We start from the raw sequence: 20,839 nt of genomic DNA, 5'->3' as shown, positions 1-20,839 counted from the left end.
TCGGTAAGGGACGGAGCGGAGGCCTCTCCCCCCGGTTCCTCTCCCTCCCTCCTTCCCTCCCCACCCGGCCCGAGCGTTGTGCGCCGCAGTTCTCCGCTCGGGCCGGCAGAGGGCGGCCCCGATCCCACGGCGGGGTTCTTCCCCTGCTGGACACCGCCCCTTCCTCCTCCTCCGCCTCCTCCTTTCTCTCCTCCGGCTGGCTCGACGCCGCCCCGCCCCCCCCCCCGCCGCCGTTGCCGCCGCTTTCCGGCCCATGCCCCGGTTCGCCTCTCCTCGCCGCTGGGACTGCTGCTACGCGAGGCCGGGGATCCGTCGGGGCGAGCAGGCCGCGAGACACCTCCGGGCCTCGCTCTCCAGGTAGGGGAGAAGGGAGGAAGCTGGGCAGGGCGAAGCTAAAGCTCCTCTTTCCTTGCCCCGGAGCTCTTGCCCCGCCGGCCACACGGAGCCGAGCGGAGCGGTGGTCACTTTCCCCGCGGGCGGCGGAGGAAGGAGGAGGAAAAAAGCGCTCCTGGCCCCGAGCGGGGCCGCCTGCCCTGCTCCTTGGACGGAGTAGGCCGAGGCCCGGCCAGCGGCACGGGAGACGCCCCGATAATGTGTGAAGGCGGCGCTCCCGGGCCGGCGGGGTGAGGCAGCCCGATCGGCCTCGACGCAACCTCTTGGCCGGCGGCCTTGGGCAACCCACGGCCCTCCAGGTGTGTAGATCGCCCCCCTCCGCAACTCCAGATGTTTTTGGCTAGCACAGCTGCCTGGGGCTGATGGGAGTTGGCGACCCGCAACATCCGGAGGGCGCCTGCCTGGCCGAAAAAAAGGCTGGCATCTTGCCTGGGGGGCGGGAAACCTTTGCGTTGCAGGGTGATGGGGATGAACAATCTCCGTGGGCTCTGCAATGTGGTGAAGCCCTTAACAACCCAGTCACCCCCCCCCCCGGGCATTTCTGCTGGATGTGGGCCTGGGTAACCTGAATGGAGAGGACCGCTAGGGCTCTGGACTGTCCAGCCTTCACCTGGCTTCTTGGGGTGGGTGCAGCTCCCCAAGTCTCTGGCAGAGAAGAGCCTTTCTATGCCACCTGGGATCCTTTTTTACCTGGAGGAGAGAATCTGGGACCATCTGTGTGTAAAGTAGATGCTGTGCCACTGAGCTGCAAAACCTGGCAAGATGAAATTCTCTGTAAGTTGGAAGAGGGCAGATGTATGCAGCTGAGCCCCTCTCTAAGGATGGGCTCAAGCAGAGAATCTGGCCAAATTATCGTGCCCTTGAGTGAGGAGATGGAGCTGCTTTTAAAAAATTAAGAATAGCCCTCCTTTAAAGCCGCCCTAGTTTGTGGCCGCCACTGCCTCCTGTGGGAGTGAGTTCCATAGTTTAACTATGCACTTCGTGAAAATGTACCTTTTTTTTGTCTTCCTGAATCTCCCAGTGTTTTAAGGTAGTGGAGCAGAGAGTTCACAGTTACACTGCTGTCTTGTCTTATGCACCTTGAGAGAGTAGATGGACTGGCAACAGGGTGCACAGATGTCTCCCTGGGCTCAGTAGAGGTGTGATCACTGGAGATGATGGGAGCTATAGTACCAAAACATCTGGAGGGACCAGTTTGCGGTAAAATTCTTAAGCTCTAAGGCTGGTCCCCAGATAGACCAATTTCCAAGAAAACTTGTGATAGGTGGCTCTGCTTCACCAAACTGGAAGGTTTCTTTCCTATCATTTGGCTGTGGGTTTGCTTGCTTGAATTCTTGAGCTTTTCCCCTCTTAGATTGTTTCTTTTCCATGGAACGTTTAGCTTCTGCTTCTCCACCACTTGATACCTGGCCGTTGCTAGCTTGCTTACATGGGCAACCATCTTAGCACACACACACACACCTGCCCTCATTGTATAGTATTGTCAGATACAACTTTGATTAGCGTTCAGCTTAGTGTTTGCAGAGTTGATGCCATATTATCAACAAATGATGTTTATCTACCTGGCTGCCTCTTTATAGTATTTTAAAACTTTTTATTTTCTTTGTGCAAGGGTCTTCAAAAACAAAAAACAATAATCTTGAGCACAGTACAAAATGGATTGTACTAACTTAGTAGTGTGGGCAATTATTCTTTTATTATTTATAAGAGAGAGTTAATCCTGGGAGAGCCCCTGGTTGTGTTCCCCAAATCAATGAGGGGGAAACATGATGGAATGGGCATTCCTTGCTTTGGACATGATGGCAGGGTTGAACATTAGGAACAGAAAATGGATCTTGAAGAATTAGTGTGTACTATTAGTCCAGCAGGGATGAAACTGTAGCCAAAAGAGTGTCTTTCTCTGCATCCCAGCAAGCTGACCAGCTGGGCTCGTAGTGTGTTTCCTTTTTTTCAGAAGTGCCACTGAGACTAAAATGCCACACAGTTCTCTGGGAAACTACCAAGTTATTAATAAATAAAAAGAAACTGAGACATCTTGGTTCTGCATCCATCAGTCATTTTCTTCTCTCCCCCTCCCCCTTGCAACATATGCTACCCTAATATGTTTAATAAGCTCATATGGCTGCACCAGGTTCTAGAGGTCAAAGATCCTCTGGTGTGTTTAGCCTGAAGGTTAGGCCATTGCAATATAGTGGCTTACTAGCTTAGCTTGAGTCCAGAGTGTGTTCTACTTGCTTCCTGGACTTCTCTGCAGACTCTTTCCTACCCAAGCATATGAGAGGATAGAGAAGATACTCGGTTCTCTTGACATCACAGGCACTGTGAGCCCTACAACCTAAATTATCTACCAAGGCTGATGTTCTTAAAGGAAAACAAGCACGATAAAGCAATATAAATGCTCCTGGGCAGTCTGTAGATTGAAAAAAGGGATGAGAAAGGGAGCCCTGGCCATACAGACTTACACAAAGGGATGGTTTAGGTGTTTTTAAAAGCATAACAACATTAGAAAAGCCCTGAATCTCGTTTAGGCTGGACACCTCCATCTAGTCTAATATACTGTTCTCTCAGTGGCCAACCAGATGACTATGTTTTAACTGAAACTTTTTATAACATTTTAACTCTTTTAATATATATATTTTTTTAAAAAGTAAGTTCATCAAAAGATTCTTGCAGAATGTACAAACAGATAAAATACGAAACAAACAGGAACAAAACCGGAACTAAGGCATAACTTAGCCTGGGTATCGCCTCCCTCCCCCCAAACTCTAGCATCACAAATAAAATGAGAAAGCTGGATAGCTTTCTGCAGATTCACAATAAAAAATGTAAAGCACATTTCAAGAAGCACATAATGTTTTTGTCTCATTAGCTTTGGTTTTCAAGCCAGTGACCAACAATGTTTGGAAATCTTGTCCAGCTACATAGATTTTTGAGAGGCAGGTGAAAGAAATTGACCCTCCTTTTGAGTCACATAAGTTACAAGAGGGGACCCTGCCATCAAGTGAACTTTTCAGTTTGACCCCTCTTGGACATCAGTTGTTGTTTTTCAGCTCACTTTCCCACTAAAGCCAACCATTGCACTTTGGTGTACCAAACCTTTAAAACGAAATTGTGTGTGGTGTCCCCATTGATGTACAATAGCATGTTTTGTTCATTTGTTCATGTTGTAGATGTGTTTGCCACTCTGGGCTCCTTCAAGGATATACATTCAATAAATACATATGGGAAGCCCACAAGTTGGACCTAAATGCAATAGCACTCTCCCTTTTTGGGATTCCCAAAGCCATTGTGCGTAGTAGCCACTGAGAGCCGCCTTGTCTGTGTATTGTCTAATTGTTCCATAAATATCTTGTGCATGTCTATCTATGCTGCTTGCAACTAGTGTGTGTCCCCTAGTGAAATAGTTCTCCCCTTGGAGTTAAAATGTTAGTGGGGACAGCTGCTTGCTTCCAAGCTTCTTATTTTTATTTTTTTTTAAAATATCCAAAGTTTTGTGCAGGATGTCTTGAAATGGGTGGGTCCTTCAGGAGAGATCTGCAGCCATTCCAGTTGCTCATTTGGGAGTTCTTGTTTCTTAATTAGTGAGTGTTTTGTTGCTAACTTCAAGACTGCCTTCCTGGCTAGCCTTGGAAGTGTCCGTTGATAATTCTCCAGTAGCAATTGCTTTAAGCTGCAGAGCTTTTTTTTTAGTATAGTCATGTACTTGGAACTTGCATGGCAGAGTTGCGAACAATGGTTGTGTGAGTTTTCAATATAAGCTTTCAATATGGAAAAAGGTTTGTCCCTAATTGGAGAAACACTTCTGCAATCTCCAGCCAGCGGTCTTTGGCCGAAAATTACTTTTCTGTTTGCTTGTTCTCTCCACACGTGTGGGTGGTGGGGCGGTAATCGTTAGCAGATTAAATATGCTTTTTAAGCGAGAAAAGCAGCTTTCTCTCTGAATTGCTATCTTTCCTTTGCAGGTTCCCTTCTTTCATACCCATTCTGGTGCCAGGCAAAAGGCCTCCTGCAGCCTTTAGGATGTCCCGTCTGCTGGTGTCTGCTTTGGTTTGAGACTTACCGCAGCAGGGAATTGTTGTGCCCAGTGCGACAAGCTTGTCACTTCCAGGTTTGGGAGCAATTGCTGCAAACTCAGATCTCCTTAATTGCTTTGCCTCAGTCGAGAAGCTGAAGCCCTTATTGTGGAAACCCCGATTTCTTTTCCCCAGCATGTCAGAAAGCTGGCCGCAGCAGCCCCCACAGCAGCAGCAGCCGGTGCCACACCATGCTGGGACCGCTGCCCTCCCGGAACATCCCATCCCCTCCAGCGCTGTGGTGGAGAATCCCTTGGGCTGTGCCGTCTATGGCATCCTCCTCCAGCCGGAGCCCAGCAGCCTGCAGCACCACACTTCCATCCCGGCTGGTGGCGGAGAGCCTTCCACAAAATGCGGGCTGTGTGGGCACGACTTGGGGCACCTGTCAAACCCCCAGGAGCACCAGTGCCTGCAGGGGGGCCACGACCGCTCCTTCCAGTGCACCCAGTGCCTGAAGATCTTCCACCAGGCCACCGATCTCCTGGAGCACCAGTGCCTGCAAGTGGAGCAGAAGCCCTTCGTCTGCGGTGTCTGCAAGATGGGCTTCTCCCTGCTCACCTCCCTGGCCCAGCACCACAACGTCCACAACGGCAGCGCCGCCGTCAAGTGCTCCATCTGTGAGAAGACCTACAAAGCTGCAGCGGCGGCCGTGGCAGCCACCGAGGAGCCTGCGCCACCGCAGCAGCCAGCTGCGCTCAACCGGACTCCCGTTGAGAAGCCCTACAGCTGCTCCATCTGCCAGAAGCCCTTCAAGCACCTCTCGGAGCTGTCGCGCCACGAACGCGTCCACACCGGGGAGAAGCCGTACAAGTGCAGCCTCTGCGACAAGAGCTTCAGCCAGTCCTCCCACCTGGTGCACCACAAGCGCACACACAGCGCCGAGCGGCCCTACAAGTGCACCGTCTGTGAGAAGGCCTTCAAGCACCGCTCCCACTTGGTGCGCCACATGTACGCCCACTCCGGGGAGGCCCACCTCTTCCGCTGCAATGTCTGCGAGCTGCACTTCAAGGAGTCCTCCGAGCTGCTGCAGCACCCCTGCACGCCCAGCGGGGAGCGCCCCTTCCGCTGCGGCGCCTGCCACAAGGCCTTCCGCCGCCCCTCGGACCTCCGGCAGCACGAGCGCACCCACAGCACAGAGCGCCCCTTCCAGTGCGACCTCTGCCAGATGAGCTTCAAGCAGCAGTACGCCCTCATGCGCCACCGCCGCACCCACAAGGCGGTTGTGGGCACCTCCACAGCGCCAGCGCCTTCCACTGAGCAGGAGCTGCCGGTGGGGCCATTCAAGTGCTCCCTGTGCGAGAAGGGCTTTGTGCAGCCGGCCCACCTCCTCTACCACCAGCACGTCCACGGCATCGAGAACCTCTTCAAGTGCAACGCCTGCCAGAAGGGCTTCAGCCAGTCCTCAGAACTGCTGCGCCACCGCTGCGTGCAGAGCGCCGAGCGGCCCTTCAAGTGCGCGGCCTGCAGCAAGGCCTACAAGCGGGCCTCGGCCCTGCAGAAGCACCAGCTGGCCTCGCACTGCGCCGAGAAGCCCCTCCGCTGCACCCTCTGCGAGCGCCGCTTCTTTTCCTCCTCCGAATTTGTGCAGCACCGCTGCGACCCGGCCCGCGAGCGGCCCCTCAAGTGCCCAGACTGCCAGAAGCGCTTCAAGTACGCCTCCGACCTGCAGCGCCACCGGCGGGTGCACACCGGGGAGAAGCCCTACAAGTGCCCCGCCTGCGAGAAGGCCTTTAAGCAGCGCGAGCACCTCAACAAGCACCACGGCGTCCATACCCGGGAGCAACATTACAAGTGCATGTGGTGCGGGGAGCGCTTCCTGGACCTGGGCCTCCTGCAGGAGCACAGCGCCCAGCACACCTCCACCGAGAGCACGTACCCCGTGGCGCCCTGCCTGCCCTGAGCAGCTCCCCCTACTGGCGGGAAAAGGTTCATGTCATCCTCCATGCCCTGTTAGCGCTGGGCTTAGGCTACGGCAAGCGACTGGGCCATGTGGGTCCCTTTCCTTCTCCTTTGCAGGCCAACCTGCGAACAGTGGAGGGGGTGGGGAGGGCTGGAGCAAGCAGCGGTGGCCTCTGTGTGAGCACTGGGCTCAGCAATTGGTCAATTTGGCCCATTTGCTTCTATGAATGGGCTGAGTGTACCTTTGGAACCAGCTGTGACTCAGGCCTGCTTTGCTGCTCCAGGCGCAGTGTCTGTTTTTTGGGTCAGGATGAATGTTCCTTAAGCCTGCCAACCAAATCCAGATCCTCATCTTCCCCCACCCCTGCCCCTCATGATGCATTCGTGTCTACAGAGAGGAGTGTGATATTCAAAGAAATTTGCCACGTTGGGTTCTTTGCTGCTTCAAATTTATAGGGCAGGACTCCGCAGCAAGGGAAGCCAGGCAGGTAAAATGGTGAGAGATGGACTTGGTGGGCGCGGCTGCCCTTAAGGTGCCATCCCTAGGGAAATTCTGCTTGTGTGCATTTGTTCAGTTCAAGCGTACACCCGAGAGAGAAGGCCCCAGAGCAGCCATGCCTTGTGCTCCTCTTCCTGGCTTCCGTTGCCCAAAACTGCCAGGGCTGGAGGCTTTTCATTTCCTCCAAATACCGGAGCTCTCAAGGTGCTGCCTAAGCCAGCGGTGTGAGGGGTCCCAGGGCAGTGTGAAAGGCAACAGAGAGGGAGGGCATGATGGAACACAGTTACATATTTAAAAGTCTTCTAAAGCCAGAGCAAAGCTTGACCCTTAACACTGTATGGGGGAGGGTTCTCTGTGTCATTTCTAGGCTCTATCAAAATGGAAGGAAAGTTTTTTGTTTTGTTTTTTACATGCAACTAAAAAAAGAATTTGGTGGAAGGAGCATTCAAAATGGGCTGCTAGATCTGTCCTGGAATTGATCTAGAGGAGCGCCATTTGCTTTAGTGATATGATTGGCAATAAGCTACAGCTGGTATCACAGAGACTTTGGAAATGCTTTCCTTTGGGACCGTTCTGTGGGACACTGTGTGTGTGTGTGTGTGTGGTTTATTGCCCTTTCCACACTCAGCCCCCAAACTGTATTAAATTGGGAGGCTGCTGCAGCAGGTAGAGCAAGAACTGCCGATGGAGCAGCCCTCAAAAAAAAAAAAAAGCTTTTGTTTGTTTTTTATCTGTTTCGCACGGGACACACAGAGTGGCACTGGGAAGGCCATTTTCTAGCCCTGGATCCATCCCTGCCAGTTGCCCAGGACATGAAAAGAGGACAGAAGTGGATCATTGGGATGGGTCTGGCCAAAGTTGCCTCTCAAGACACAGAGCCGTGTGCCTGACCACTTGCAGGGCCTGCTGACTTTGACCGCTTGTCTTTCACGACACCTCAGCTGTATAGAACTAACTTTTATGGAGTTTGTCTTCATTATTTTTCATATTGCTTTTTTTAAAAAAGCAGTTTAATATTCATTAAAAATCTGTGTAGCTCAGTTGGCTGTTCGTTGGAATCCTTAAAAGACATCCACTCAGGTAAAGTCGTTGCATTTTGACATTTCTGAATAGTGAGTTCACGATATGCTGCGTAACTACAGGAGTGGCACCAGTCATGGAAATTCCTCTTCTGTTTCTTTTCTGGGGAGGAAACTGGTGATCAAGAGACCAGGAATGGTCTTGCAGAACATCCGGTTGTGCTCTGCAGCAGGCTGGGCAGATTGAATTGAAAAGGCCTGGGTGGGTCACCTCGTCCGTCGCCTGCTAAGCAGGATGTTTTGAAAAGAAAGGTCCCTTTCCCTCTGATGCCTGCTCAGGAACTGCTCAGGAAAGCAGGGAGGGTCCTTTTGTGGGCAATTTATTCTTCTTTTGTCCAAATCAGATTCCAGGCCCGGTGTCTCCAGTGCTCAGCGGAGGAACCAAGGCAGCGTTGACAAGGCTGCAGGTTCTCCCTTCCCAAGGCTCAGCTGCTCAGGAAGCTCTTGCCTGCCAGTGATCTCAGTTCCATACTGGAGGCCTTGTCAGGGGCTATTTTCCCTTATCCCCACCTCCTGCTCAGAGATGCCAAACACCATGCGCAGGGAGAAGGGGTAATAGCTGCATGTTTGGGGGAGAAGGCCCTGACCTCCCCCTTTTGAAGGAGGTCTTGTCACCAGTGACTAGCTTGAGACCAGAAATGTGACGAGGAAAAATAAATCTGCTTGTGGTTGGGGCTCAGGGACTTAAAGATGAAAGGAAACAAACAGTGATTCTCAGAAAAGGATTTGGCCTGTTTAGTTAGCCCAACCTGGTGGAGCTCCACGTTTTGGACTACAACTCCTATCAGTCTCTGTGCCGGTTGGGGCTGATGGGACTTGTAGTCCAAACTATCTGGAAAGAACACCACATTGGGGAAGTCTGAGCTAGCCAGTGGGCCTGTTCTCTGCCTTTAGCACAAAGGAAACCAAAACAAGGCTAAATATGAATGCAGCCCAACAGGGCCGTCTTAAGTGTATTTGGCGCTGTGGTGCGACGAATCCCTCCGGCGCCCCCACCCCGTTTCCCAGCACAGCGGGCGGGCGCAGCTGCGTGGTGCCCCCCTGGCGGCACAGCGCCCTGGCGCCCTGCGCCACCCAGCCTGGCCGTAGGGTCGGCCCCGCAGCCCAAGTTGCCTTTCTCTGTATGTTGCTTTATTTGGTGGCCAGATTTATCCCACCCTTCCAAATAGCTCAGGGAGGTGCACGTGGTTGTTCTCCCTTCAGCCCCCATCCCAGCTCATCTTTTTTCAATCCTCACAACAACTGTGTGAGGTTGAAAAATTGCCGCTGACTGAATTGAGATTTAAACCAAGGTCTACCTAGACTAAGTCTAGCCACCAAACCCCACTACCGCTGCTGTAGGGCTGGTCACTTGACCTGTAAGATGGTGGCTGGGTATTTTAAAAGTACAGTGGTACCTCAGTTTATGAACACAATTGGTTTCGGAAGTCTGTTCATAAACTGAAGCGTTCATAAACTGAAGCAAACTTTCCCATTGAAAGTAATGGAAAGTGGATTAATCCGTTCCAGATGGGTTCGCGGAGTACTCAACCTGAAGCGTACTTAACCCGAAGCATGGGTGTAATTGGTTCCGGAAGTCTGTTAATAAACTGAAGCGTTCATAAACTGAAGCAAACTTTCCCATTGAAAGTAATGGAAAGTAAATTAATCCGTTCCATATGGGTCCACAGCGTTCGTAAACCGAAAATTCATAAACCAAGGTTCCACTGTATTGATTAGCATAATGGAAACAACACAGGAAAACATCATCATCAACATTTGATTTTATTTCATATATGTCTGTCACTTTTCCAGCAACAAAGTTAAGCTCAAAGTAGCTCCTAACAGTAAGCAAAACATTGCAAATAACATCCCAACAATAGTAAAGTAGGTATAATAATATAAAAATGCAGTGACATCAGGAAAGCTTTGATACCTTGTGCCAGTGGTTTTCAACCAGTGTGCCCCAGCACCCTGGGGTGCCTTGAATGATGGTCAGGGGTGCTGCAGGCAACACTGGCCTCTGTTCCTCTTTCCTTCCCTCCCTCCTCTGATGCCCTCTCATGTCTCTGCCTCCCAAAGGCTTCCACAGCTGTTTGTTACAGTAGCTCTGGCTACAGCTGGCGAACGGTTCCTCTGGGACTGGCCAGGGGGTGCAGGAGCTAAGGTAGTCTCGGAGTAAGCAAGCAAGCAGGCAAAGGAGCCTAGCCAGCCAGCCCTCCAGCCCTTGCTGTTGGGAATGGACAGACAAGTCCCAGGCCCCTGTGGGGCAGTGTGAGGAGGTGCCTCTCTTTAGGGCAGGGGCAGCAGCAGTGGCTGCCCAGAGGTCTCCCAAGGAGAGGGGAGAGAAGAAGAGGCTGAGGGAACACTGCAAGGGAGGGTGTTCGAAAAAGGGTGAGAAACTGGGCTCCTGAGCCCCACAGGGGTGCTGCAGAAAGAATGTACAGTGGTTGTTCAAGGGAGTCATGGACTCAAAAAGGTTGAAAACCTCTGCCTTATGCTAATGACAAAGTTGGATAGCTTTCATGGTGAGAATCCCCCCCCCTTCTCTGCCCCTTCCCCTAGGGAGGAAGAGGTTGGAAGAGCATCCATAGGGCTCCCATTTCCCACCTTATCCTTAGCCCTGTGAGGCAAGTTATGCTGAGGGTGTGTCCCTTGACTGCGTGAGACCCTGAATCTGGATCTCCCTGCTTCCAGTCCTACTTTCTCAAACCTGGTGCCCTCCAGATGCTTTGGGCTGCAACTCCTGTCTGCCTCAGCCAACTTGCAGTTGCGATCCAAACATCTGGAGGCCACCAGGCTGGGCAAGTGGCCCTTGCCGCTAATGACTGCTTGCATTCCACTTGGAAGAAACCTGCAGCTGTAGCAGGTAAACAGTGGGAAAGCTTTTGTCCTTGGCTGGCACCAGGCTTGTAACCCTCACTGACTCACCCTTGCTAACAAACGGCACCTCCGTGACATTAAAAAGGGCAAGTTGCCATCTGCACGGCAGCATTTGTGGAATATTTATTGTACAGTACATCATTATTGTATTTAAACCCTGCCTCTCCCCCAGACCAGGGCTCAAGGCAGCTTACACAAATTAAAACAACAGAGATAAAATACAAAAAAAGCTAAAAACATATAAAAGGTAATAAAAAGTAAATAAACTATAATAGAATCAAAACAACGCAAAAACAAACCTATTAAAATACACTAAAAACCGCACAGCACTATTAAAAGCCCTTTCCTTAAAAAAACAGTTCCCAAAGGCTTGTCAGAATAAAAAATGGCTTCACTTGCCAGATGGACAACAAAGAGAGCCAGTCTAGCTTCTGTTGGAAGGGAGGAGCCACTGAGAAGGCCTTTCCTGTGTCCCCACCAAGTGTGCCAGTGTGGGTGGTGGGGCTGAGAGAAGGGCCTCCTCTGAAGATCCCAGAGCCTGGGCAGGGTCTTATGGGGGAATATGGGCCTTCAGATAGCCTGGGCCTAAGCCATATTGCTCTGTTTATCCCAGTTTTTGGATGAAGACTGTTTTCCCAAAGCGGTATCCTGGTGCTGGGCTGATACTTCCTTGGGCAGAGAGGTGTTTCAGCAACCAATCCAACAGCCCTTTGCCCCCTGGCCAAGGGCAGCAGCCAGAGGATGTTTCACCTCCCTTCTGTGGCCCGAGGGAAATCTTGGTGAAAAGACTAGGCAGGGAGCTGACCAGCATGCCACCTCTACCTGCCGTTAAACAGAAATGCATGCGGATCTGTGGCTTATACTGGTATCAACGGTGAGGACAGGGAGGGGGAATCACTTTCTGAGGATGCCTCATTCTTCTAGCCCAGGCATCCCCAAACCTCATGTGATGGAGCCCTTTAGGGTTGGGCTGTACAGAGGCCAGAAATCCCCTCTGCTCGCTTCCGTCATGATCCCAACAGAACCACTCCATATAGCACTGAGACGGCAAACTGGGGGATAGGAACTACAAAGAGATGTTGCCATCTGCTCCCCCTTCCTGTCCTTTACCTCAAAAAATGCATTCCTTACCAGGTAGTAGTGCTCTCTCTGAACCTGAAAGTTCTGTGATCAGGGACTTCAATGGATCACCCATTCTCTGGCCCCTGGCAATGCTTTCCCTTTTAAGTCCCACTACTCTTCATTCTGTTGCAGCAATACATTGAAAAGCTCTGGGCCAACAGGCTTGATGGCTGCAAAGAACCAAAGATGGCACCTCCTGAATCTGGTAAGAAATGCTCAGTGAAGGCTGGGCAGCAGTCTCTTTGTTGTGAACCACTTTGCTGTAGCATGCTGGGAAGAAGGCCAAGACAGTTTTGAGGTGGGGGGAACTAGCTATCCTTGCTGCTCCCCTCCTGTTTCCTCACCCCCCCACTTTGAAGTGTATTTTATTTGACCAGGAAACGCCTTCTCTGCACCTTCCTTGTTGAACCATTAGCATTTATTCCTTGTGGATGTTCAAAAGCTGAAGGAGAAGATTCATGTGGCTCCTTTTTCTGTGGTCTGTCTCCTAGCGCCAAGGTTCGAGATAGTGCGAGCGGCTAGAAATCAACAGGAGAGACCATTTCATAAATCCACAACCAGTTATTTCAAAATCAGAGTCGCCCAAGGTCAGATCGCTTGAGCTGGGAGCACTGGTGCTGCTTCCTGGGCCATTAGTTGACTTAGGGGTGGCATACAAAGAGTCTTGTCCAGCCTTGCCCAACTTGGTGCCCTCTAGATGTTTGGGCTACAACTCCCATTGATGGCCCTAGTGAATGGGGATTGTGGGAGTTACAATCCAAAGCACCTAGATGGTACCTGGGGGGTATCAGGTTGGGGACGGTTGGTGATGGTTGGTTTTGTCCATGTGCGAAAGATGAGTGCTCTGAATTCTCATCTTTGAATTCCCGATTCCACTGTCCATCCAGTGTACTAAAATGACTCTTCCCTGCCGAATGAATACTTGTGCAAGTTGTACTCTCAGCAACCACTGTCCTTTTCTATACATTCATTTACTGTGTCATAAAAGCACCATTCTTTGAGGGGGATTATTTATACTCATTGAAAACCCTTTTCTGTTCCTTTTAAGAGCACAAGAAAAGCCTGCTGGATCAGGCCAGTGGCCTATCTAGTTGAGCACCCTGGTCTCACAATGGCCAACCAGATGGCTGTGGGAATCCTGGAAACAGGACCTGAGAACAAGAGCACTCTTCCCCACTGGTATTCAAAAGCACTACTGTCTCTGACCATGGATGCAGAGCAGCAGTATGGCTTGTAGGCATCAATAGCACTCTCTTCCGTGAAATCAGCTAACCTTCTTTAAAGTCATCTAAGTGGGTGGCCTCTACTGCCTTGTGCGGGAGTGAGTCCCATTGTGGTCCGAGTCACATCCGGTTTGGCCCCCAGATAACAAGGCTCTTAATGAAAGCCATGTGTGAGCCTGATGGCTTGCTCCAAAAAGAGCAAGATCAAAGTCTGCCCAGTTGACAATGAATTGGTTGTATCTGGCTCATGAGCATTGATGGCTGGCTAGCCTTCATTCAATAGCATGTGACTTTTTCCTCTCTCACACTGAATTGGGTGGGATTATTATTTTTTTGCCCCTTTTGTTCCTTTGGGGCCAGCAGAGCCAGTTACCTGTGTGCTGATCCAAAGCTCCTGTAGGTATTGCTGCAACAAAACAAAAAGATGAGTTATTCAAGGGATATGGGGGAGGTGATTGTTAACCCTAAAGGAATTTAGGTGCATGTGATGATACTTACACAGTGTTGTAAGGCATGGGCTTTGGTCCATATCTACTTAAACTTGGGTTCTGGTTGATGCAATACTAGCATGAAACGGGAGAAAGATGATGCTTTAAGTTTTGTTAAATCTTAAATCCAAGGTATGTGGGGGTGGGGTGCAGAACCTAACACAAAATATTGCAGTGTAGAGTGCTTCTGTTCAGAGTACCAGCCAGATCCTCTCTGGGAATGCTCTATTTCATTTTAATCGCTTCTCTACTCAGTTATCCATTCCCTCCACAACAGGCCCTGTGGACTGGAGACCCTGGTTGTGAATGTGCCTTTCTTAGAAAGGTTAGGACCGAGAATCTTTTCCAGGCTGAGGGCCACATTCTCTAGGGAGCAACCCTCTGGGGGCCTGTATGCCAGTAGTGGCCAGAGGCAGCAAGGGGCCAGAGGCAACAGTTGTGTGACTCTTAACCAGGCATCCCCAAACTGCGGCCCTCCAGATGTTTTGGGACTACAACTTCCATCATCCCTAGCTAACAGGACCATTGGTCAGGGATGATGGGAGTTGTAGTCCCAAAACATCTGGAGGGCCAAGTTTGCCTATGCCTGTTCTTAACCTTTGCCCAGCAGGGCTTTCTGCCAGCCACAAACTGAGGTTTCTTTCTACACACACACACACACTGCACTACTTCTCCCCCCCCCATATCTCTCCATTTTGCTTCCAAGCTAACAAAATTCATTTTCAGAGATTCAAGGATGATTTCCAACCAGGAAACAACTTGAGAAAGGGGCAGTGAGAGACATAGCTTACAGAGAATCCCAGGGGCCAGAGAGAGGCAAAGGGGGCCGCATTCAGTCCCTGGTCCCGAGGTCCTTACTCCGCCACCCCAGGTTCAGAAATTCTCTCCAGGGCATCCAGACAAAAGCTGCTTCAGCCACCACCTCCCACTCCTCACCCCAAACGTGCACACTAGCAAACAACAGTCTCTTACCCGCCAGGTCTGCGTGACGTCGGGTTTTAAGTACCTCACGGCATAACAGCTGAAACCAAGAACTGTGAAAGAAGCACAGAGGGATTAGTTGCCTGGTCTGCCTTGCCAGCTGTGGCTGGTGCAGCTAAGTAGCCACAAGTGCTTCTGGTGTGTTCCTGTGCGCAGGCCCAGAGGGAAAGCTGGGAATGGCAGGGATTTGGCAAGACTTGCTGTGCAAAAACCAAGTGCCCCAACTCCTTCCTTCTGCACTGAGTGGCTTCAGAATGAGAAAGTAAAGGAAGGTCAGGAGGGAGGGCAGAATCAGTCCATGCAACGCTGGGGATTGCTTTGGGATTCCTGCATTTGACAAAGCTCCCCAATCAGGAAAGGAACTTCACACCGCCACTCATAGGAAACCATTTGGACTGTTAGTAGCATGTCCCTGTGGCCAAGCATTGCCCGGGGCCGATGGGAGTTGTGGTGCAAAATTTCTGGAGGGCACCAGGTTGGGGATGGCTAATCTAATCGTTTCCACCAAGTGTAGCTGAAAGACACCAGGGATTGGTGCAAAGGCCCTCATGGTTCTTCTGCCTTCCAGTTCACAGAACCTTCTTTATAATAATGTCTGGCTTGGGAACATTTTTTCATGACCATTCTATGACCTGGCGAAATCACCATGTGGACAAAGCAAGATCGCGGGAAGATCACAAGCTGGGAAGCATCTGGAGGAGTTTTAGCCAATCCCTGGGAAAACTCTCACTTTGAGGACCTGATCACGCCAGCAAATGGCTCTGGTGCAACTTCCTGGAAGACAGAAGGATGCTGAAGGCAGCTGGATCTCCTACCTTTTTTGCTAAAGTTGGGCACCTTGAACTCTCCTGCGCTGGAGACGAAGCGAGACCAGTCGTCCATAGCCCTGGTGTAGCTGGGCCATTCCTCCTGGTTGGTGCTGGGCAAGAAAGGCGTCATCTTCCCTGCTCGGTACTTTTGGGTCAATGACCTGCCCAGCTCTGTCATACCCTGAGCAACGACAAAGTTACTACAAGGCGCCCCTGCAGTTGGACACAGCAGAGCACAGAAGAGTTTCCCACGCTCAGTTTCCCGCGCTCGCATGTGGTGATGTCCACCTCAATTTCTGAGGGAGAAATGTGTGCAGATCAGCTTCCCCCAGCCTGGTGGTCTCCAGCCGTTTTGGACTACAAATCCCATAGGTGCTGGTGGGAGTTACAGACAGTCCAAAACAGCCAGAGGGCACCAGGTTGGGAAAGGCTGGCACAGAGCAGGCAATGGGCAGTGGAACCAGGTAGATGGGCGTTTATGCAACTTACCCCATGCAACTTCCTCAGGCTTTGTGAGAGATGATTAAGTGCAGCTGCATGTTTCTAGGAACACACACTTTTTTCTGCTTTAAAATGCATGTTCAGAACACACTGATGTCTCCAAGGAGTAAGCAGGACTTTTAGAAGACATCTGAAAGCAGCCCTGTTTTTAATGTTTGATGTTTTAGTATGTTTTCATATATGCTGTGAGCCGTCCAGAGTCGCTGGGGAAGTCCTTCCAGATGGATGGGGTATTATTATTATTATTATTATTATTATTATTATTTACAGCCTCCTATATCCTTCCCCCAAACACACACCAGGAGGCAGAGAAGTTGTTTCCTATATAGAAGCAGCAGCTCACCCAGGCTCATCTTTTAAAAGTGACATGATAGAAATTTATGCATAGTCTGGGAAAAGCGGATAGAGGAAAGTTTTTCTCCATCTATCATAGCACTGGAACTCATGGACATCCAATGAAGCTGTATGTTGGGAGGTTCAGGACAAGAGAAAAGAAAGGACTTCTTCATGCAGCTCACAGTTAAACTATGGAACTCACTTCCACAGGAGGCAGGAATGGTCATGGAGGGAAAGGGCTATTCATGGAGGGAAAGGGCTATCAATGGCTACTAGAATAGCCATGATGGCTATGCTCTGCCTCCACAGCTGAAGGCAGCAATGCTTATGAAGTTGCTAGAAACCACAGGAGAGGAGAGTGTTCCTATGCTCACGTTCCGCTCACTGGTTTCCCATAGGCACCGTGATCCAGCTGAAAGCTCTTCAGTTGTCCAGAGTTTTGGGCTGGGTTGTCATCAATATGCTGATGACACCCAGATCTATCTATTGATGGATGGCCGCCCTGCCTCGGCCCCGGACACACTGACCAGGTGCTTGGAAGCTGTGGCTGGATGGCTACGTGGGAGCCGACTGAAGCTAAATCCTTTGAAGACAGAGGTCCTCTGGCTGGGTCGGGACGACTTAGGGCTGGGGGGCCAACTCCCATCTCTTGCAGGGGCTCAATTAGTGCCAGCGCCTTCTGTCAAGAGTTTGGGTGTAACCTTCGACGCCTCCCTTTCCAAGGAGGCACAGGTTATAGTCACAGCTAAGGTGGCATTTTTCCATCTCCGCCGTATCAAGCAGTTGGTCCCTTACCTTTCTCGCCCTGATCTGGCCACAGTGATCCATGCGACGGTCACCTCCAGGCTTGATTATTGTAACTCGCTCTACGCAGGGCTGCCCTTGAAGCTGACCCAGCGAGGCTCCTTAGCGGGTCCCGGCCACGGGATCACATTCATCCAGTGCTTTACCAGCTGCACTGGCTCCCGGTGGAGTACAGGATCAGGTTTAAGGTGCTGGTTTTGACCTTTAAAGCCCTATGCGGCTTGGGACCCTCGTATCTACGGACCGTCTCTCCTGGTATGCCCCGCGGAGGACCTTAAGGTCCACAAACAACAATATTCTTGAGATCCCGAGTCATAAGATGGCTAGATTGGCCTCTACTAGGGCCAGGGCTTTCTCAGTGTTGGCCCCAACTTGGTGGAACGCTCTTTCACAGGAGACCAGGGCCCTGCGGGATTTGTCATCTTTCCGCAGGGCCTGCAAGACAGAGCTGTTTCGCCTGGCCTTTGGGTTGGACTTAGTCTGACCCCTGTGTTTTTCCTCCCTCATGGCTTGAATTTGTGGACTACTCGAAATGAGGCTGCATTTTAAATTTTAATACTGTATTTTGGTCTGTATTTTAATTAATTGCTTTTTATGTTTTATTGTAATTTTATTGGTGTGAGCCGCCCTGAGCCCGGTTTTGACTGGGGAGGGCGGGGTATAAATAAAAATTGATGATGATGATGGTGGTGATGATCTTAAGTTAAGTACTGTGCTTTGCTCAAAAAAAGCAAATGGGGTAGGCATAATGCAGAGGGCTCCTGCGCCTTTCATAGTTGTGTGGAAGAGGGGATTGCAGCAGGTGATGTATGCCATACAAGCAGCATCTGCTTGAATCCCTCCGTGATCCAACTATGAGAACTTCAGGAGCCTTCTCCACTTCCTCACCTAGCCGCCCAACACTCTGCAGAGATGGATGGACCATAGGATGACAGCAGCAGCAACAACAGTAGCAGCATTTGATGGAAGTGACTCACCAGGGATGGGAGGCGCTGGACGGGCGCTCCAGCCAAGGTGAACGTTGCATTTTCAAAATCATCTTTGGGGGAGGGGGAAACAAACACAAATGAGAAAGATGAGTCAGAGATGTAAAGATTACCCGCCTCACCCCAGCTGGCCGAGGGCCCTGCCTCTCTAAAAGTGTCAGGTGAATTGCAGAACGTGCCACTACACCAGAATCCTGGTTTTGGTTTTAGAATATAGTATGCAAGTTCCTAGTCCTCATCACCTTGATGCATAGGTGGATTGAAGGGGAAAGAGAACAGCCTCTGAGGTTTCTAAGTAGATCTGGGCCTGAGGTGTTTCTTGCCTGCCACCACCTCCATCTCCTCCCTCCAGTGCGGCCACATCCTCCTACCACTTGCTTCTCTCCGGCCTCTCCCCCCCCCCCACACCTTCAGCATGCCAGGGCTTCCGCAGTCTGCTTCCAGATGGTGGCAGCAGCATAGGTTTTTTGCCGCAAGTGGCGAAACATCCTGGGCCAGCCCTGTACTCGCACAACACCACAAGCAGAGCAAACTCGGGCCTGGAGTTCAATGCTCAGTCACCACCCTGGCCTGGCTCTCAATACCAATGAGCCATCTTACCTTTGCAGCAAGTGGTGGTTGTCCTGCAATGCTCGTCTGTGAGCTTGAAGGCTTGGGTGTCCATATCCATCTGCCTTAATGTTGGCAAGCGGGGGTGATAGATGTGATGCTTCACTCCAGACAGCATGACTTTTCTGGGCTCCAGGGGGAGGAGGACCGCCGGAGAGGCGTAGACAGGATGAGCATCTTGAGGACAGGGGATCAAATCCAGCATTTGGGGCATTGCTGCAAAATTAGCCAGAGGAAAGGGAAAGGGGAGTTACCACCTTGCCCATGCTGTCCTCCGGGCAAGTGAAGGCACCCTTTGTCCCTCCTGCAGAAACTCTTCCTTGAACTGGAGTTATCTTTGAGCTCACCATTTGAAGGAGTGGCCTCCTCTTACCAGTGGAAGATATGGGGGGGGGGCGACAAGATTTTTATTCACCAAAATGTCTTGGGCCAGCCCTGGGCATCCTTCTGAGCAAAGGGCATGCATAAGACTGGTTCGCAAAGGTTGGGATGTGAGCCATCAAGCTCCCAGAGGACGCTGAACACTAGAAGGATCACATAAGTCTTCTGACTTTTTCATAATCCCTTCTCCTTCCATGCAAAATTATGAAGAAGAAGAATTTTCAAGGACTTAGAAATGGTTTGAATGCATAACTGCTGTGATCAGGCCACTAGAATCCATGCAGATCAGGGGTGACTGACCTTCCAGCCCAGGGATCTGATCAAGCACATTTTTCTGGTTCCCCTAAGACCCAGTGGCAAACCTTGAGGTCTCAAATCTTGCTTTCCATTCTATGCAATAGTTTCAGAGCCCCTTGCAGCGCCTCCAAGGCTCCGTGCCCAGTGTGATCAAATAGGTCATGTTCCCCTAAATCTGCCTCTGCAAGACCCCACCAATTTTGGCAGTCGTACAATAGATTTTTAAAAAATTAACAGTGTTGGTGTCGGCAGAGAGCTTGAAACCTGGTTAGCAGCAATGGACTATGTCTTCTATCAGCCAGTAGGGTTGAAAGGCACTTAGGCTTATGGGAATTGTCATCTAGAACTGCTGGACTGCACCATGTTGGAGAAACCTAGTTTAAATTAAGTTATGTTTCCAAGCCGGGATGTAACAGAGACCTTTGATGAGCCTAAATCAAAAGTGGCTGCTTTCCATCTCCTCTGACATGCACAAGGAGAGGGGAGCACGTGAATGTGAGCCCACAGCTTCCCATGGTTCATGGAATGCTAGACGTAGCATGACATCCAAACTGATCCTGCACTTGCTGTGTCTCAGAGCAGCAGAAGGAACAGAGGTGCAAAGGGCGGTATAGAAATGCTGGAGGTTGCTTGGGGAGGAAGTTCCTCAGGAAACAACAGAGCTGCCTTAGGAGTGAACTTCCTCTCTACATTTGCAAGGACTGTAGCGGTTGCAGCTTCCCAGCTCACAGGGACACACGCAAGCAACATGTGTCTTTTATCAAATGTGTCAGAACAAGCAGGGCTACACAGGTCCCATTTCCTGCTTCCCGTGGAAGGAATTCAAGGCAGCTTTTAAATGCAGCATAGAAAATGTCTTTCCTTCGACTCCATGCACTCAGGACCTGCCAGGCGGCTGTGACAGCTCTTCCATAGTTGCAGCTCTGCACCACTCTTCCATCTCCGCGTCACAACTGCTATCCTGCTGCCCTTTCCATTGAATTATTGTCCTTCCCCACCCCCAATCTGGCAGGCCTACCGGTATTTAAGCAGGCTTATTGATTGCCGATAGACATGCTTCAAAGAGAGTCTTCTGTGCAATGCTAAGCAAGTGTCTGCCTTTCACAGAGTTCCAGCAGCAAAAAAGCCCCCACGGGGCTTGCCTCAGGGCTGGAGGGCAGGCAGTGTGGCACACACAGCTCTGCCTTTCAGCACATGTCGCTGCCACTCTGTCTGCCCCCTGAGGCACCTGCCTCACTCTCCTTAAAAATGGGGCTGAGCTGGCAACCAGAGTGGTTTAGGGAGAAAGCCACTGGGATCTAGAAGATGAAGATTCCTCCTGGCAACAGTGCCAGTCTCCTTCAGGTGCCCTCTAAGGTTTCCTGCCCATGGCTCATGGAGGACAGTCTTTTGCCTGAAGGACTCTCTGACCCAAGTCTGGTTGAAGATAAAGAGCCCCCGGAAGGGAGCAGTGGGTGGGTTTTCCACCAGCAGCTAGGACCCCCACCCCAAACTGAG

At 50.9% G+C, this 20,839-nt stretch overlaps 2 protein-coding genes across 4 annotated transcripts; one reads left to right on the top strand and one right to left on the bottom strand.

The window, feature by feature from the left end:
* The first annotated feature begins 230 nt into the window (after positions 1-230).
* On the top strand, positions 231-7,616 carry ZNF319 (zinc finger protein 319). Of its 3 annotated transcripts, none has more exons than XM_035118007.2 (2): positions 231-357; positions 4,356-7,616. In XM_035118007.2, exon 2 carries the CDS (start codon positions 4,603-4,605, stop codon positions 6,364-6,366), a length of 1,764 nt encoding a protein of 587 aa, XP_034973898.1. In that variant the 5' UTR covers positions 231-357; positions 4,356-4,602; the 3' UTR covers positions 6,367-7,616. The 3 variants fall into 3 exon arrangements, with proteins under 3 accessions (XP_034973898.1, XP_034973896.1, XP_034973895.1); XM_035118005.2 differs by having other exon boundaries at positions 231-692; XM_035118004.2 differs by having other exon boundaries at positions 231-1,167.
* SPMIP8 (sperm microtubule inner protein 8) lies at positions 6,429-18,878 on the bottom strand. Its single transcript, XM_060276459.1, has 6 exons — positions 18,656-18,878; positions 18,047-18,108; positions 15,435-15,609; positions 14,611-14,672; positions 13,524-13,556; positions 6,429-6,488 (listed from the first exon to the last, which is right to left on the bottom strand). The coding sequence occupies exons 1-6, from the start codon at positions 18,876-18,878 to the stop codon at positions 6,429-6,431; spliced, it is 615 nt and encodes a 204-aa protein (XP_060132442.1).
* Between the last annotated feature and the right edge of the window lie 1,961 nt (positions 18,879-20,839).

Source organism: Zootoca vivipara, chromosome 6 (genome assembly GCF_963506605.1).
Source record: "Zootoca vivipara chromosome 6, rZooViv1.1, whole genome shotgun sequence".
Classification (NCBI taxonomy): domain Eukaryota; kingdom Metazoa; phylum Chordata; class Lepidosauria; order Squamata; family Lacertidae; genus Zootoca; species Zootoca vivipara.
Note: the sequence above shows the minus strand (reverse complement) of the source record. Positions and strands in the feature narration are given on the sequence as shown.